We start from the raw sequence: 19176 nt of genomic DNA on the forward strand, positions 1-19176 counted from the left end.
CATCGTTTTTTGGCCATTTCGGCTCCAATATTGTCCATTGTGTTAGCTATGATTGTTTTTGCCACTAGGGGACCGCTTTGCGTAGCGTCGGGATGTTTGCTTTGATGTCTTCTTCAGTCGCTTTGTTTTTGTTTTGCTCTTTCTCGGCAGTTTTGGAGGCAGCTACCAAGACCAAGGATGCTCATACGTAGCTGCGTCCAATCAGGTTTCTTCACGTGTGCGTCCTGTGCTGTGACATAGCAACCTGTCTCCTTTGTTTGTATCGACGCTTCCTTCGAGGTTTCACTGGAAATTTTGAGTTTCATTTTGACTTTAAGGTGCAAAAATGTAAAAAAAAAATTTTTTCCGACATCAGCGTATTTGATTATATTTAGAATGTGAACCTTTAATGAAAATGTGGTAGTTTTGGTGCTAGTTTTCGAGTAAATATCCGAAATTTTGGACTTTAAAGGCCAAAAAAGATCTCTGCGGTCTTGACTCCTCATCCAATGATTGCATAGCGGAGCGTCATCAAGTCATTGTTCCGCCCTGGCGTCCATTATTATTGTCTCTGCTCCCCAGGTTGTCTCCAGCGTGTTGACACTGCCTCCTGTTCTGTGTATGGCACTGGTAGAATTCACTGTGACAGCTGGCTATCAGTGAATTACCATAGGGCCATAAACAGAGCAGAGAAAGAACCCCGCTCAGGTGGGCGTCGTCTCTTTTCGGGGTCGCACTCGGCAGCCCCATTCCGCCTCCTTCTTGCGCCCGTTTTGGCACTAGCACATTTTTGCTTCTGTATATACGCTTTGAGCAATTATGTGTAGTGCCAATATGGGAGGAGACAGGCTCGCATCACTGATGGGTTAAAATATTTCTCATCCCGACGACCCCCCCCCCCCCCCCCCCCCGCCCCCCCTCGTTCCCTCCAGGCCGCTCTCTGGTGGTGTTTGGCAATGGTAGAACTCACACTGGTGAGCTACAAGGATCCGGTGGTTCTAGACTTGCCAACTACTGCTTGAGAGACCCCCACCCGCACAAACGCAACACGGAGGACCAAAGAAGCAGAGACTGCCCCCCCCCCCCCCACACACCGTTTCCTGGAGACCCTCCGATCCCAAGTGGAAGATGATAAATGAGTGAGTGGCTGATGGTGGTGAAGGGTGGAGGTGATGCAATGTTCCTCCCCTGCACACCACAGCCTCAGAGCTCCAGAGAACGACTTGGATCAGGTGACAGTGAACGCAACACGGCACAAACAAGGACATAACAGGTAAAAACTTTTTTTGTTGTTGTTACGTGTACATCCAAAAATAAATAAAAATCAGTAAAAAAAAAAAAATAAATTAAATTAAAATAAATATAATTACATTAATTTTAATGTAATTCAATTAATTAAACTAAAATAAATACTAAAATGTACAGCCTGACATTTTGGCCCTCCCATTACCATCAGGTAAGCAACCACCTGTTTCAGGGTGGGGGGGGGGAATCAATAATGAAGTAATAAAGATGAATCTATAATGAACGAGGAATATTTTTATTTCTGTATTTTATCACCATTAAGTTGTTTTTTTTACCCCCAAAAAATTTTGGACCAAAATATTAGTGTAAAATAAATGTTAAATTTGAATATTTATATTATTAATTTGTATTATTATTTTATTGCTTAAGCTGCTATAATATATGATTTAGAAATAAAATTTTGAATAATATTTTGCTTCCCTTGTGCTACCAAATACGGCAATGACAAAGTGAAAAAAAAGCTGCATAATATAAATAAAAATATGAAACATATTTTGGCCCTTTAACAGTAGTAAATGTGGTAACCAACCATGGAATAAAACATATTTCTATTTTTATACTGTATATAAAATGAAAATTAATGACTATTTTTTCCCCCAAAAAAATGTTGACCAAAATATTAGTGTAAAATAAATATTAAATTTGATTATATTATTAATTTGTATTATTTGTACATTTTATTGCTTATGCTGCTATAATATAGAAATAAAAATATAGAATAATATTTTGGTCCCCTTGTGCTACTAAATAAGGCAATGAATGATAATTGAAAAAATGCTAATAAATTACATAATATAAATAAAAATATTAAACATTATATTTTGGCCCTGTAACAGTAGTAAATGTGGTAAAAAAAATTCTCTTTATACTGTATATAAAATAAAATAAATGAATGACTACAATAAAAATTGAAGCCAAATATTTTTTTTTAGAATATTTTGGCTAAAGTACAGAATTATGGGAGAAAATACTGCTGGATGTACTGCATGTATACTTTGATGTGAAGTGACATGTAATAGTATGTAGATGGTTGCCATGGTGACAATGATATGAGTAGGCACCATTATTAAAAACGTTCCGGGTTTAAAAAAAAAAAAAAAAAAGCAGCAGACTGGTCCACTTGTTCAGCTCTTTTAGCTCGCTGGCGTAATTGGCAAAGTGTGCGGGTGTCATCTTACCAGTCCCCTTTCATTGCGGCCTTCTCCGCCCTCCTCTTCCCTAAAGAAAAGACCTTCCTGTGTTTGGTGCCATGATCGCTCAGGCGCTCCCTACATGTGGGTCAGGGTCTGCTAATGTAGGTGACAGCGGGATGTGGCCGGATTAAAGCCTCTTTATCTGCCTGCCTGGGTATAAATCCCTGGCTCTATAGGCTCCGATTGAGATGTAGCTAATATGATTTGTATTGTTTCGCCGTGCGGCCTTCAGGCTCCGTGGCGAAGGCGGCGGTGTACTCGTATTGTGTGAATAAACACACAAAAAAAAAGACTCATCCCCTCCCTGCATCAAAGTGCATTGTGGGCCATTACTCCAGATGGGCCGTGCAGCTCGGGTTACACCGCATTTTTCAGTACCCTGTCTACCCCCCCCACCCTCACCCACCCACCTCAGTATCTCTCACACACATTGAGACAGAGCGCCGCCTGTGCTGGCAGCATTAGTGCAATGAGATTAGCAGCGTTGGCCTGTTGGGATGGGAAGGCCAGGATGACTGTCGTTATGATAGCAAGGGTGCGCTAAAGTATTGGGACGCACCTGCATGGGAATCGATCCATTTTGGTGCAGTCCGTGCGGGTACACAGACAGTACAATCACTGAAAAGCTCAAAACTTTATTGTTTTTTTTTTTTTTTTTGCAAAATAATTTGATTAAAGTGCAAAAAAAAATACAGAAATCCAGAATTTTATTTTTATGGTAATTTTAGGTAATTAATTAGAATTTTTTTCAGTTAAAATAGCCGGTTAAAATGTGCGATACACAGACAGTACAGTCACTGAGAAGCTCAAAACATGATTCTTTTTTTTTTGGTGAAATTATTTGATTAAAGTGAAAAAAAATGAAAATAAAAATACAGAAATCCAGGATTTACATTTTATTTTTATGGTAATTTTAGGTAATTCATTTGAAATTTTTTCAGTTAAAATGTGCGGTACACAGACACTACAGTCACTGAGAAGCTCAAAACATTATTCTTGTTTTTTTGCGAAATAATTTGATTAAAGTGCAAAAAAAACCCCGAAATCCATGATTTTTTAAAATAGATTTTTATGAAAATTTTAGGGAATTTATTTGAAATTTTCTTCAGTTAAAATAGCCATTTTTTAATGCATTACTTTAATTACTTTAATTCACTCAGTCCCATGCACATAAAAAATGCTAATAGACTTTAAAAATAAATAAATAAATATATTAATAAACTAACAGCACCCAAATTAACAGCACCTCACTTAATGCAACACATTTTAATTTTATTGCAGCAAAAAGAGCTGAGAAGCTCAAAACGTTATTCTTGTTTTTTTGTGTGTGAAATAATTTGATTAAAGTACAAAAAAAAAAACGGAAATCCAGGAATTTTAAAAAATTTATTTTTATGGTAATTTTAGGAAATTTTATTTTTTTTCAGTAAAAATAGCCATATTTTTATGCATAATTACTTTAATTCCCTCAGTCCCATGCACATAAAAAATGCTAATAGACTTAAAAAAAAAAAAAAATAAACAAAATATTGACAGCACCCCACTTAATGCAACACATTTTAATTTTATTTCAGCTAAAATTGATGCATATTTAGAATAATTTTCTTCATTTTAATCATGGTGCATCGCTTCATCCCATGCATGTACCAAGGTGCTAATAATTGGCGCTTATAAGAAAAATAATGTTTATTCCTTTTGACATTCATATTTATATTGTTGAGTGAAACTGAAATACAATTCAGAAATAAACCAAAGATTATTAAGGAGATTAAAGGTGTAAAAAAGACAGATTTTATTCAAATTTAATTAATTTCTCTTTTGTATTTTGTTTTCTATATCATCATAGGCTATAACTATTATTATTATTATTATTATTAGCAGTACTCTACCGAATGCGGGGCATATTGAGGCCACAGGTCCTTTGTGTTTATTAAAAAAAATAAATCAAAATAATTGCCATAGACCATTTAGGCATGCCTGGATGAGTCTTTTGGCCCAGCATCAATAGTGACTGCTATATAAATATATATAACACTATGCTTAAAAGTCATAAAAACATTATTTTAATAGTCTTGTGTCAAAACAGAGAATCACAGGTAGGCAACCTGCGGTCTAAGGGCCATTTTGTACATGATAAAATGGTTCTAGTTGACATGACAGCGTTGTCTCCTCCGCGGGACTCAGATCAGCACCAGCTTGTGTCCCTGCATGCGTGCCGGGCCCGGGATGCACGTATTAAGAAACGATTAGTGGAGATTAAAGCTCTACTCGCCCCGCATGCACGACTCCAACCCCCCCCCCCCCCCTCCCCCCCGAGCACCCAACCCCACCCCAACAATCAATAGGCATGCAGTAATCCTCCAGCACCTTCACTGCACAGATTGGATCCTTTTTAATGACAACCTATGAAGAACTCCATAGGAAAAAAGCCATATTTTACAACAATGACTTTTAATACAGAAAAGGTTCTTGTTTGCTTTGAGTTAAGTGGAGCTAAAAGCCAGTTTATTCCAGTTTTAGTTTTGCATTGGATGTTCCTGCTGCTTTTTGGGGTCATATTCTGTCTAAAATATGAGCGTTTTCATCAGTGCCTGAGGGTTTTTAATCTGGAGGAAGCGGGGATGTAGGATGATGCCTGATAGATTAAGGTCCGAGCGCCTCTGTCCTCATATGTGTGTGTGTGTGTGTGTAACAGAAGGGCCCCCGCCGGCCAGCAAATCCCGGGCTTTAAAGCCGAGGAGGTTGTGGCAGCTTATGATGTAATCTGACTGTCACGGCAGGGAGGAGAACGTGGAGGTTATGGTGTTTTTTTTTTTTTTGTAGCCAGGAAACGGGTATAAAAACCCCAACTATCACCTTTTCTTTTTTTTTTTTAAATTTTATTGTATATTTAATGTTGCATCTAAACAAAAAAAAGACAAATATTCCTCATTACAATCTGTACAACACGTGGATCGTTCACAATAAGTTGAAAATACGAGACTTAAATGTGAAAATATGTATTGCTGTCTGCGTGTTGCAAATAAACATAACATTGACATAAAAAAATAGCTCATGTACTTCCTGAGTACACGTAAAAACGCTGTATCGTGTCGCAATTGCGATGATGATGATAATTATGACGACAAGCACACATGGAAAGGAGTGCAGATTCAGCAGTTTTGGTTCCGTTTTAAGTCGAGGAGGAAAATAAATAGCTACACGAGGATGACGCCGGGGTTTTTAAAAAAAAAAAAAAAATGGCCGCATCACTGCTCCAGGGTCACCACTTCCACCGCCTGGCCGTTGAGCGTCACCGTGCTGTCGATGCGCGTTGCCACCGGCGCCATGGCGACCTGCACGGGTCGGTTACCCTGCGCCAGGCTGGTCACCACCGTCTGGTACATGCTGACGGGGATCTGGACCAGACCTGGAAGAACATTCCCAGGGTTGGTTAATTGCGCAACAAATGGCCGCCCCACAGCTGTGTGTGCTTGGGGTTGGGATTACCGTTGCTATGTCGTGGGCGGGGGGGTAGGTGGGTAGTTGGGGCTCCGCCTTACCAGCTGTCAGCGTCACAAGTAGGCTTCTCGTAAACGTTCATTTATTATTTTTTTAAATTCCCTGCTTTTGAGAGGCTAATTATGGTTGATTAGCGACAATATAATTATAATTACTGGCCACTCCACAACATGGTTACTAAGAGCGCTTGTGGCCAATCACTTTTAACGCTCCTCTCCACTTCAGTGATTAGCCAAGGTCAGTAGAGGCAAGTGCTCCTTGGCTTTGTCCTCAGTGTTTTTTTTTTGATGAAATACAAAGTGAAAGTACATGTGTACCACTTCCACAACAGGCAACATGAAAGTCGGCTTCGCTCGGAATGGAGAGGATCAAAGCCCTCCAGCCACTCGGCCCCTCCCCTCCTCTTCCCGAGGGACGTGAACTGGCGACGGTTTTACTTGGATTGATTGACTCGGCGCCGAGAGCTCATTTGTTGCATTGACTGGTCGGTCGGACATGGACATTTCGTAATAAGAACACGCGAGTGAATGAAGTGTTAAACAATTGATTACATGCCAGGTAATTATTATATAATCATCACCCCGATGGTAAAATATGGTGGAGGTAGTGTGATGGTCTGGAGCTGATTTGAAGAATCGCAGTAATTTGCGAAATAATTTGATTAAAGTGCAAAAAAAATTAAAAATAAAAACGGAAATCCATAATTTTTTTAAATTGATTTTTATGGGAATTTTAGGGAATTAATTTGATTTTTTTTCAGTTAAAATAGCCATTTTTTAATGCATAATTACTTTAATTCCCTCAGTCCCATGCACATAAAAAAATGCTAATAGAAAAAATAAATATAAATATATTATATATATAAAAAAATAAATATATTAATAAACAAAATATTAACAGCACCCCACTTAATGCAACACATTTTTATTTTATTTCAGCAAAAAACGCCAGATTTTATGCATATTTAGAATAATTTTCTTCATTTTAATCATGGTGCAACGCTCCATCCCATGCATGAAGCAAACTGCTAATAATTGGTGCTGAGAAGCTCAAAACATTATTCTTGTTTTTTTTTTTTTTTGGTGTGAAATAATTTTATTAAAGTACAAAAAAAAACAAAAAACGAAAATCCTGGGGTTTTTAAATTTTTTTTTTTATAAAATTCGCTGGAAAAGACTAATTGCGAGTTCTTAAGCAACGTAGCATACGGTCCATACGGTTACGACGCCAGCGTGGCATTAAGGCGGTGACGCCACAAGTTGCGTACCCGCTAACCCGACCATCTGTTGCATCAGCACGGAGTAGATTAGCCTCGCCGGCGCTCGCTTAAACTTTGTCACGCCGATTAGGAGTGTAATTGGGTTAGTTGCTAGCATGAATGCGAGCGTCGCACGGATGTGCTGCCACCTAGCGGTCTGGAGGCCGCACGAGTCGTTAGCTTGAGCATATAAATGGCGATAAAAACAATACGATTAGCATAAACGTTTACCTGTTGCATCCTGAACGCCTGCTAGAGCCCCAACGGCGGCCGCTGTCTCAGCCAGGACGATCTGACCCCCGCCTTGGAGGGTGGCTTCGGCGAGTGTTGCTACCGCGTGGGCTGCCGCCTCGCTGTACGTGATAAATAAGCACATAGATAAGTAACTCATGCATTATAGACATTTCATATATAAGCACATTTGAGACACCAGGTTATTAGCAAGTGTGTGTGTGTGTGTGTGTGTGTGTGTGTGTGGAGGGGGGTTGGTAGGAGGTCTTAAGAGGCTTTTCCAGTCTGGACTTCCAAAGGTGGCAGGTGCTGAGGGGGTCTAACAAAGCAGTTTTATTAACCAGATCATGGCCGACTGAATTAGCTGGAGCCTCTTGGCGCGGCGGCTACGGCTATGAGCTAATAGAGACTAAGCGGGTACGGGAAAACAAGTGCGAGGGCTCAGGTGGGTGCAGGTAACAAGCCCCGCTGGGACCGTGCCACAGGTGAGCCGTTGCTGTGGCGCCGGGAAAGTAGCTGATGTGTCAGCGTGCTAGCTTGGCGACGCAAAAACAGTCTGACTGTTCAAAACGTTACGGTATATAGACAACGTGCAAACAAGGCTTCTCGCGGTATATACTGTACATGTACATACACATGTTTTTTTTTCTTCTTGTCTATCCCCTCCTGCTCCGGCCAAATAATATTCCATTTCACAGGGAAAGTGAAGCTTACATTTTTCCCAAATTTCCGAAAAAGCTGTAAAAATATACTAAGAGCGCCATTGCAGATGGCGGGACTGGTTGCCTTGCCTGAGCAAATATAGCATGTACAAATAGCACCTTGTTAGCTAGCATTGATTACAAATAGTATAACAGTGTAAATAAAAGGAATGGCTTTTTTCAGACTTGTGAAAAGCGAGAGTACTACTTGACGAGCGGCGTCTGTTGCTGACCTATTAAGCGCCATGGTGACGGTGGCTCCTGTCTGAATCTCCTGGCTGGCGGCGACGGCGGCCTCGGCCAATGACGCCACCGCTTGCGTAGCCTCCGAGGCCTGCGTGGTTTGGATCGTCATCTCGCCGCCCTGCAGGGTGGCCCAGTTTGTATCCACCTAGACGAGATGAGGAGACAGGCGGTTTTATCGTAATCAGTCGACGCGCGTACTTTAAGTGCGATATCTGTGTCGTTACCTCGCCGTCCGCCACCGTTGAGTAGTTGACTTGCAGCTCCGAGGCGTCGGCCAGCGTCGCAACCGTGTGTCCCGTCCCGACCTGGATGAGCGACACGGTCCCGTCGGGGTTGTTGATGGTTTGCACTACCGTCTGTGCCGGCACCAGGTGTGCGATACTCTGCGCGGTGGCCAGGTGGTGCTGGGTGGTCGTGGTGGTGATCTGCTGGTCCTCAAAGGCGTAGAGCAGATCCTCGCGGCCGTGCTGCTTATAGCAGTTTTTCACGATGGTCCGTAGCGCCTGCGTCCAGGACACCTTGAGGGGGGGCACAGAATAGTTAAATGAGGCACTTTATTAGGTATGCTGAGAGTTATTTGTTTCTAATGTTTTCTTTTTAAAAAAATGAAAAATTATGACGTTTATTTTGTAGCAAAAATAAAATGTATTTAACTACCAATATATTTATATTATTGCCAATTTACATATTTTGTAACTAATTTATTTTTGTCTTTAATTATTCAGCGCTTTTTAAAAATAGATGTGCCATTTTTATTAGTTTAAATAAAAATTATAAATCAACAATGGCCTGTTTTTGTGGCCAAAATAAAATATTAATATATAATATAATATATATAAAATATATAATATATATTAATATTCTTGGTCATGCAATATATAATAAAATGTATTTTATATATTTTTTTATGTTTTTGTGGCCAAATTAAAATATTAATATATATAATACATTTTATTATATATTGCATGACCAAAAATATTAATATATTATATATTGTATATATATAATATTATATATATTAATAGTTTATTTTGGCCACAAAAACAGGCCATTGTTGATTTATGATTTTTATGCAATATATATAGTATATATATATTTTTTTTTGGCCACAAAATAAAATATAAAAATATATAGAAAATAATATATATATATGTATAAAATATATATTTTTTATTTAAAAAAATATATAAATACATTTTATTATATATTGCATGAACAATTGTATTTCATTTTATTTGATTTTTGATTTTAACCATTACTTTTTTTTAACCCCTTTGTGCAAAGGTGATTGGGAACACAGTTCCTGCTGTCACATGATCTCACCCTCTGTTTCTGCTCCTCAGTGCGCACGTCGCTGCGCACGTTGGCCCAGGGGATGTCTTCGGGCCACCACACGGGCTTGCAGCTCTCCTTGCCCCAGCCGGGCTTGCCTCGGCCCGTCGAGTACTTCAGCATCTCCGGGATGAAGGCTCTCAGCTGGGCCTGTGTGGTGGAGCGTGTGAGGGAGGAGAAGATGGGTGAGGATGTGAGCATGACGCCCTTGAGGTGAGTATTGATCATGAACGTGCTGCTGAGGCGGTCGGGGGCCTGCAAATAGCAGCGCCGAAAAGGGTCTAATCTATGAGCGTGGCACCAGACGGACATTTCAGACAAGACCTTGGCGGCTAAGATTTTAACATGGCGGAAAACGTCATGAAGCGTCTTTATTGCTGTTCATTAACATAAACAATTAAGAAACACAGCAGATATGGGATGCTAATTGCTTGGTAGCTAAACTCCTACGTGATGGTGCAGATCTAGATAAAGGTGCCAACACTCTGGCCTTGTGTGGACAGATTGCGGACATTGCTGAGCATACGAATGTGCTGGTTTGGGGCCCTGCTAAGCCATTTGTCGTCACGTCATCACTTCCTGGCAGGCTGTTTTTTTTTTTTTTAAGCATATGCGAGCACCCCCCCGCCCCGCCCCCCCCGCCACAGTTCCTTCCATTAGGTGTCTCAATACTTTTGTTAAGAGCCAGATGGTCTAATTACAGTTGCAGTGAGTTAAGTGGCATGACCTTACCAGCAACCCCGCCCAGCTTAATCCTCACTATTTAGCGGGGCTTCGCCGATGTTGCCCCTTGCTAACATGGCTGTGATGCGAGTGTGTGGTGGAGTGGGGGTAATTACGGACTCACCTGCTGCATATGCTCCATATATTAACCCCCCCTACACCTTTCTTTAGAACCTGAGCGAGGCAACAGGTTATTGCTGATAGTCTTAGCAGAAAAACAAGCCCCACAAGACTTGTTTTAATAGTCCCCCCCCAGGCATGCTGCGTTGACGACGGTACAGCGTAAACAAACTAGGCTCTCACGGGAGCTTGTGACACGTATGCTAGATGCTACATTGTTCTTTATCTCACAGAGTCCATGCATTGAAAACACAATAACCGAACATCTTAACTGAATTATGCTGTGTGGCTTGTTGGTGTTGTCATCTGGCGCCCTCTGCTGGTTAGTACATTATACTACATGTCTTAGTCACTGATGTAGAGCTACTCACAGTCAAACTCAAGCATATGCTTAATAAAGACTGTGTTGACTCACCTGGGTCATTTTATCCACAGAGACGGGGATGCCGTCGATGGTGAGGGGGGGCAGCTCGGAGGCCAGCTCTCCTCCGGCAGGGGCGTGCTCCGCTAAGGCGTTTTCCAGGTCCTCCAGCATCATGCCTTTGTACTTCCTCACCTGGAGGAACATCAACGAAAAAAAGATGTGTTGTATTTTTAAAGTAAAAATAATAACATACAATTTTAACAAACAGTATTATATTAATATTACATTACTATAAGGTTCAGAGCACACCTCTTTTACAAACGTGAGGGTCTGTTATCGTAAAAAAGGTCTGCGGCACTCACCACATTCTCCAGAGGAGCAGCACCAAACACCTTGAAAACCGGGTTGGGTTTGGATGGCGAGATGCACAACACGATGGCCTGCTGGCCTACTCGGGTGGTGTACTCGTCCAGCGTGGCCCTCAGCTTCCTGTTCAACAAACAGTTGGACAATTTAGACTGCTAAATATTCCTTTTTTTAAAAAATGTTGCTCACCTGAGGAGGCGTGTCTGCTGCCTCTTACGGATGGAAGGGTTGGATTCAAAGATGTGGGGTCGCTTTCTTTTCTTGCCGGTTGCCACGGCGGCAGCTGCGGCCATGCCGACGGGACCTAAAAGGATTTTAGTATCTTGATTAATGCTTAAAACAGTGTCAAAAATAAATAACTAGAATTTAATAAATGCACTACCTTGATGTGTTGACCACTTGTAGAAACGACAATATCTTTATTATTAGGACAGTTAAAACAATACTAACCTGCTGCAGCCAGGTGAGCGGTCACCTCATCGTTCCCGGCCGAGTTGAGGATGTCCGTGTCGTCATAGGGGTCCTCGTCAGGTGAGGAAGTGGAGTCGTCGTCGGCGCTCATCATGGATGCGTCGCCAAAGGTTGTCACGTGCACCTAAGCGCAAGCAGGAGTGAGATATTTGACTTAATGTGTCATGTTTGGCGTTTTTTTGGTTATTTACTTTTTTTTTAAGAGACGAACCTGTTGGCTGACAGCACTGGTCTCAATGGTGGTCATGTGTTCTGTCTGGTGAACGGCGTGATCCTCCATGACAGCTGGTTATAGTAACTGATGATGTATATTATAATAGAAGAACATGGAAAATTTGATAAATGAACAGATAACCACATACATGTGCATCATAGTATGTGTAGGAGTCATTGTAGTGGTTAAATGCATAAAATAAATGGACTCACATGGTATCTTATAAACACAAAATAATTTAACTGGCTCATATTAGTCCATGAGTTTCTTACTGAGACCACATATATTGATGGAGCGGGTTGTCGTTGGCTTTGTGCATGATTTTAGCTATTTGAAGGACCAATTATTCCCTCATATCCCCACAGAATAATTCCCATATGGTAAAAGCAGTGAACAGTTGCGTGTTCACAGCATATTCTGTAAACAACTCCTGAACAACATCATAATATCCGCTTCAAGATTTTGCTCAGGAGAATGCATCTGCAAGTGATTGGGAAAAATACCATCAAATATGCAAACAATATGACTTTTATTTCAATCACAAATGAGCTTTTTACAGTGCAATTTTTATTGCAGTGCTTGTGATGGTTATCCAAATCGATATTATTGATCTGTATTGGATAGTTTATTTTCAAATATCTGTGTTTTGATGTGTAACTTAAATATTGGTGTCTATTGAAATTGAATCACGTTACTTTATATTATGATATTGTGACATTTTCTCATATTATTTTTACAGTGTGTTGATACTAAAAAATCCAAAACATGTGTCCTATATCTAATCGTAATTGTATTCATAATCAATAAATTAACGATCTTTGAAAATGTATCTGTACAGGTAGTATAGCTGACGTTTAGTACTGATGGAGTGTACCTAATGTTATCGTCGATGTTTACATGACCAACCGGTTAAATTAGCCACTAAAGCAATTCCAAATTTTACTCTATTTAGACAATATGTTTATAAAACTTAGTTGCTTTTAAGCGCGCCAAACGATTACTGTGCGACCCGCCGGTTGCCTGTTTACTGCTAAGCTAAGCTAACTATGCTAGCTATGTCCTACATTTAGCTTACCGGGTGACTTGCTAACCATTCAATAGTGGTTTTATTAAAGATACGGAGCTAGTATTGTAATAACGTTGTTATTCCATTCTGACAATCGTAGGTTAAGTGGGCGTTAGAATGTAAGCTACCGTTAGCGGGGAGGTTAGCATGACAATAATGCAGAAAAAGGCAGCAGCTCGAACAGGCTTAGCGGCCCTGTTGTAGCCGCCAATCTTGACGTCTTCGAGCTTTTTTTTTCCCTGCTGCAATAAAACGTCAACACAATGGAAGCAACGCAGCTTTCACAACACGGCTGCTGTCAACATGCAGACAACTGCATCTTTCCAGTCCAAAACGCTGCCGGGTTCCATGATGCGGCTGCGCCAGGGCTGAAATAGATGGAGATTGCGCGGTAGGGTCCTTACCTCAGAGCGGCTGCGCTGCTTCGGGCCTGCGCGGAGCTGACAACAATGGAGGACAACACAGGCTGGGTGAGCGGCACTGGTGACGCATTCAAGGGCTTCCTCCTGGCTGCGATCACTCATTGACACAGTGTATCGGGCTAAGAAACACAATAAGACACAATGCAAATACCATATGCTTATTCGTTAATCCTCAAATATCATTTCCACAGATATATTACGATACTTTAATATGATTCCCATATAACGCATACATACACAGAACGCCATCGTTCTCTGTTGGTTGCCGTATGTCCGACAGCCAGGAAGGCACCATTTTATTGCTTCATGGTGCTACTGTCAACAGTCACGTCGTCTGTTTGGCACGTGCAATGTAGCATTATGTCCAGAAATCGAAACAAATTAAAAACATAATTGCTTTTAAAAATGAATTTTAATTGTATCTGGAATCCTAAATCCACAAATTCTATTTCCATTCTATGTTAATGTTGTACAGGTCTTTATTGTGAAAAGGCTTAAACAACTCTTATGGATAGAAGTTATATTGTAATATCATAGGGAATATTGGTACGGACGATTAAGGTATAATGGAGGATGTAATTTGGGTAGGAACGAAGTTGAATATTGATGGTGTTTATCAGAACAATGCGAGATGAGGTTAAAGACACACACAGAGATGTTATAATACCATTTAGTTTTCATTTTTTTTACTAAAAAAATGAGTTTTCCTCCATGTTACATACGCCGATACAGTAGGTGGCGATATGCACCTTAACGTCACGGTTGCAACCCCTTAACCAAAGAAGAAGAAGAAAAAGAAGAAGAAGACGAAGACGAAGAAGAAGACCCGGAAGGCGCCATTTCAAAAAGGCGGTTTAAAAACCACGACACATTTACGTTGCTTGTTTTTTTCTGCAGGCAGAGGAAGTACCATTGATAAGTAAACAACACTAGCACACCGATTAGAAAATATGTCGCATTAAAGTGATAGTTGAATTTTTTATAACTTTTCTGCTGCTAACATACTGTCCTTCATGTTTTTTTTGGTTGCAGAGGTCGTGTCCAAACAACAAGTCTTTTTTATTTCCGAGCCGTTTACTAAAACGGTAAATGGGTAAGTAAATCTACATAGCTACACAATAACTTTAAACGCACCATCAATCATGCTAAGAATACCGCATGCCTCCAGGGGACAGTGTTGCATTGCACATCCTGATACAGCAGGTTGTTTTCCTGTGGCGTTATTAATATATTTTTTTAAGAATAGTTAACTCAACTTTTGGGCCACCAAGGGCACTGCAGCGTTAATTATTATGCAATGTAGATAAGGCTCACAACCTGGGAGGTGTGCAATCAATACTATAATGCTGAGGTCTGAAGTCTCTTGAAGGCAACGGCAAAATATTACAAACAATCTAATGCAATGCACGTGCTCGCGGCCATGAATGTGCACTTTTTATGCATGATTATCATTTTTAACACACTTTTTTAATATTCACCGCAGGGTTGCGCTGGTTTAAATGTCAAGTTAGCCAAGATCGTGTGATTGTTGGGTCAACGCTGTGTCATCCATTTCAACACACAGCAAGAATACCAATGATTTAGATGCACTGTGTGGTCAGTAGGGGGCGCTGCAGCTCCATGCTTTTACCCTCATGGAGTAAAAGTTTACTGCTGAGCTGCAGAGTCATGCCCAGTAAATGAGATGACATTTTGATGCATATTTCATGCTGAGGATTACTCCTCTCTAGTAGCTTGCTTTGCTTTGCTTGGCTTTGTGCAAAAGTTACGCAAGCTGGGTTTGTCCTTCTGTGTGGATTACGTCTGTATTATACGTCCCTCAGTGAGGCAGGAAGTGGATACAGTGCAAGAAAAGTAGTAGTAGTAGTAGTAGTAAAGGGTTTGGGGCTTTTGTGTCCATCTTACAGTGCATGATTCTGCTGCTCCTGTACGCAGTATGAACAATAGCTGGTAGCGTTTAATGCTGCTATTATTATATTATTCTAAATTTTTATTCTAAATTAATTCATTCATTTTCTACCGCTTTTCCTCACGAGGGTCGTGGAGGGTGCTGGAGCCAATCCCAGCTGTCTTCGGGCGAGAGGCGGGGTACACCCTAGACTGGTGGCCAGCCAATCACAGGGCACATATAGACAAACAACCATTCACACTCACATTCATACCTATGGACAATTTGGAGTCGCCAATTAACCTAGCATGTTTTTGGAATGTGGGAGGAAACCGGAGTACCCGGAGAAAACCCACGCATGCACAGGGAGAACATGTAAACTCCACACAGAGATGGCCGAGAGTGGAATTGAACTCGGGTCTCCAAGCTGTGAGGTCTGCACGCTAACCACTCGACCGCTGTGCAGCCCTTGGGAAATTATGTAAAAAATATATTCAAATCAATCAAAATTAATTGTATGTACTTCAACATATAGTTTTCTAACATTTGTTGATGGATAAAATTAATGAATTAATTAGGTGAATCAAATTAACGCTAATGTAAAGTTACGTAAGTTTTTTTAAAAAATAAAAATTTTAGATCATTTTATTCTATATTTTAATTTCCCCCAAAGAATTTATTAAAGTAATTTAAATAATTTAAAAGCCATTATTTATTTCTCCCAAATATTGTTTTCTAAAACAACACAATTAAGCGCATTATCATTTTATCAATTAATTCTTTATTAATTAATTAACCTCACTAATTTTATTATAGTTTTTAAAATGTATTTCAATGTTAAAAAAATCAATATATATAAATATAAAATTATAAAATAATAAAATATAAAATAAATATTTACGCACACATAATTTCCTAAATTTGCATCATCCGGTTTTGTTTGCTAACTTTGAGAAGCTTCTCCAGCATTCACTATTGTTTTATTAATTATTTTTTTTATTAATTAATGAACCTCACTACTTTTATTATAATTTAAAAAATGTATTTCAATGTTTTAAAAAATAATTCATAAATATTTACACATTATTTTTTGCATGTCTAATTTCATTAGCATCATTCGATTTTGTTGTTTGCTGACTTGCTCACAACCTTTGAGACACTTGTCCAACATTCACTATTGTTTTATTAATTATTTTTATTAATTAATTAACCTCACTAATTTTATTATAATTTATTTTAAATATATTTCAATGTTTTAAAAAATAATTTAGAAATATTCACACATTTTTTGCATGTCTAATTTCCTAAATTAGCATCATTCGAGTTTGCTGACTTGCTCACAACCTTTGAGACGCTTCTCCAGCAGGTGTCTGGTGTGTGTGAGAGTGACAGGAAGAAAAGCTGCAACATGCTTGAGGGGGCAAATTTATTTGACGCCGACTGCTGGTTTGCATGTCGAAATCTCTGGACTCGGAATATCAACAGTGTTTGTTGTAGGTAAACAATCTCCTTGTAGTACCATCGTCTATTGAGTAAATATCCTTGTATGGCAACCTAAAAGAACAACACACCAAACAGGCAGAAATGAATATATGAGGATAAACACATGGCAAACGTGTAAGCAGGGGGGGGGGTGTCTTGCGTGCTTTGACACAACAAGTGATGTCGCAGGTGTACCGCCATGCCTCTTCACACATGCTGATTGTTTTGACCAAGATAATTGGGCCTCGGCTCGCCTTGTGTTGTGCCGCCAATAAGTCGTTTCAACACCTGCCAAACGTGGGGTCGCCGCAATTGTGCAAGCTCTGTGGCGGCATTGCGCCTCGTGAGCAAAAAAAAAAAAACTGATGTAATTGGATGTCAAAAGTTGACATCCAATGTCTCGAGGGGCAATACATGCATGAGTGCTGGCTGCGCTGGGGAGCAGCGGTTAATTGAGGGAAACGCTATTGTCTAAACAACTTGCATAACAAGTGAGTATGCCTGATAGTCAACATGTCGAAATTGTGTGAATATTTAAGTGTGAGCACAATGGCTGTCTTCCCATCACTAATCCTCTTGGACGTGGAATTGAACACAGCTGTACAGGTTGGAGCTGGAATCCTCTTCCACTCCTCCATGGTGGATGTGCTCCTTGACACCTTGTGTTCCTCTACCTTCTTTCCCTCAGGTGTGAGGAGACATACTTGGCCACTGCATCGTCTTCCTTGGCGAGGCACTTGATCATCTTGGAGGTGTGTATGATAATGGTAATGGTTGAATTTCATTTGAACATGCATCAGATTACAATTGAATGCATCCCATAATCAGTTCACAGTTCCACATGTCCAAAAGGAGTAGGAAGAAGCAAAGCTTATTAAATCCCACCCCTCCATCTGGTACTTTTACAATCAGTCGTTGTTACATTTGTTCACTTCCTGCTTTCCTAATATAATTTATTTTTTATTTTATTTAAATATTTATTATTAATATATTATATTATTATAATATTATTATATATTTATATATTCATATGAATTAAATTATTAATGTATAATATTTTAATTCATAATTAATTAAATTATTAATTTATTTTGTATTTTTTATTTTTATTTAAAAAAATTAAATTTTTATTTTTTGTCACATACCGAAGTACTAGGTGATATGACCATCCAATGACATAATGGGTACCATAGTAAGTGTCAATATAGTGATATATATATATATATATATATATATATATATATATATATATATATATATATATATATATATATATATATATATATATGCATTGTTTGAGGTCCATTCCATAGTTTGATTCCACATACTGAAATGAGTGGATAGTAAATCGATACCGCTATACAAATGTACACTGACTATTGTAAAGTACATTATAGTATTGTCCCACGATAAGATACAATAAAGTGTTTGGTGTGTGTTGGCGCTTTTCAGAGATACTTTAACCGCAGAAGGCTTTTTTTTTTTTCTCCAGTAAATAACAGAGTAGCGTCCTTTCAGCTTGGTCCTCAATTGCATTTTCCCCAGACAAGAGTCCCTGGTGCTAAACCATTTGAAGCCAGAGTGGAAAAAGAGCTGACGAAGGATGAAAAGTTACTTTTATAGCGCGCCTGTTTGTGTGTTGCACTTGTGCGCTTCTCTAATTTAGCAGCCGAGGCTCCTGTACGTGCTCGGCCTCTCTAACACCATCGATTTCCCCCCCCCCCCATGGCGGTTAAAGAACAAGTCCTGTAGCCGGAGCTTGTACTGTTAACCGTTAATGTGAGGGTGGCAGTGTAAAAAAAAAATGGAACCTTGCCATCTTTCACCGAGGGGTTTTACTCTCGTATTATACAAACTTTGACCTGCCTTCCCCCCGAGGAATCATCTCCGAGTTGCGTCCAAGGGTCAAGGCCATTAAAGCTGCATGATAATAGGATGCTGCTCACCCCCCCCACTAGTCTGGAGTCAGCAGAATTAAGAGTCAGCGACCATGCCGACTTTGTCTTTATACAGCAATGATCCCTGCTGATGCATGCATTACCGACAAGTACGCAGAAACTTTTTAGGCACTAACTGTAAACCTTCTGCATCTGTATCATGCCCCCCCCCCAGCCCCCCCCCGCCCCGCGCCCAAAACAAACACAATCAACATTAGAAATGCACACTTAAAAGAAAAAAACCAACAAATCAATCCCCTTTTTCCCTACATGTTAAGCGCTGCAGTGAGTTACTCCTGGCTTGGCGAGTCATTGCATTTTTAATGCTGGACTTATTTTCAACTGAATAATTTATTGCCTGGTCAGCAGCAGGGATG

General features: G+C 39.8%; 1 protein-coding gene and 1 long non-coding RNA gene across 4 annotated transcripts in view; one reads left to right on the forward strand and one right to left on the reverse strand.

Annotated features, from left to right (window-relative positions):
• Window positions 1-5705: 5705 nt before the first annotated feature.
• On the reverse strand, window positions 5706-13589 carry nrf1 (nuclear respiratory factor 1). The gene is made up of 11 exons (XM_058077832.1): window positions 13475-13589; window positions 12002-12088; window positions 11770-11914; window positions 11509-11623; window positions 11316-11442; window positions 11005-11145; window positions 9738-9896; window positions 8639-8932; window positions 8402-8559; window positions 7468-7589; window positions 5706-5886 (listed from the first exon to the last, which is right to left on the reverse strand). The coding sequence occupies exons 2-11, from the start codon at window positions 12068-12070 to the stop codon at window positions 5726-5728; spliced, it is 1491 nt and encodes a 496-aa protein (XP_057933815.1). The 5' UTR covers window positions 12071-12088; window positions 13475-13589; the 3' UTR covers window positions 5706-5725.
• The window catches only part of LOC131132315 (uncharacterized), a 30902-nt gene continuing 24583 nt past the window's right edge, over window positions 12858-19176 (forward strand). For 2 of the 3 annotated variants that reach the window (XR_009130352.1, XR_009130354.1), the window contains exons 1-3: window positions 14354-14411; window positions 14525-14585; window positions 17551-17614. This is a non-coding gene — a long non-coding RNA (uncharacterized LOC131132315). Of the gene's footprint in view, window positions 13541-14353; window positions 14412-14524; window positions 14586-17550; window positions 17615-19176 lie in introns of those variants that run through there. The other variant, XR_009130353.1, reaches the window with a different exon arrangement.

This window comes from Doryrhamphus excisus, chromosome 7, assembly GCF_030265055.1.
Source record: "Doryrhamphus excisus isolate RoL2022-K1 chromosome 7, RoL_Dexc_1.0, whole genome shotgun sequence".
NCBI lineage: Eukaryota > Metazoa > Chordata > Actinopteri > Syngnathiformes > Syngnathidae > Doryrhamphus > Doryrhamphus excisus.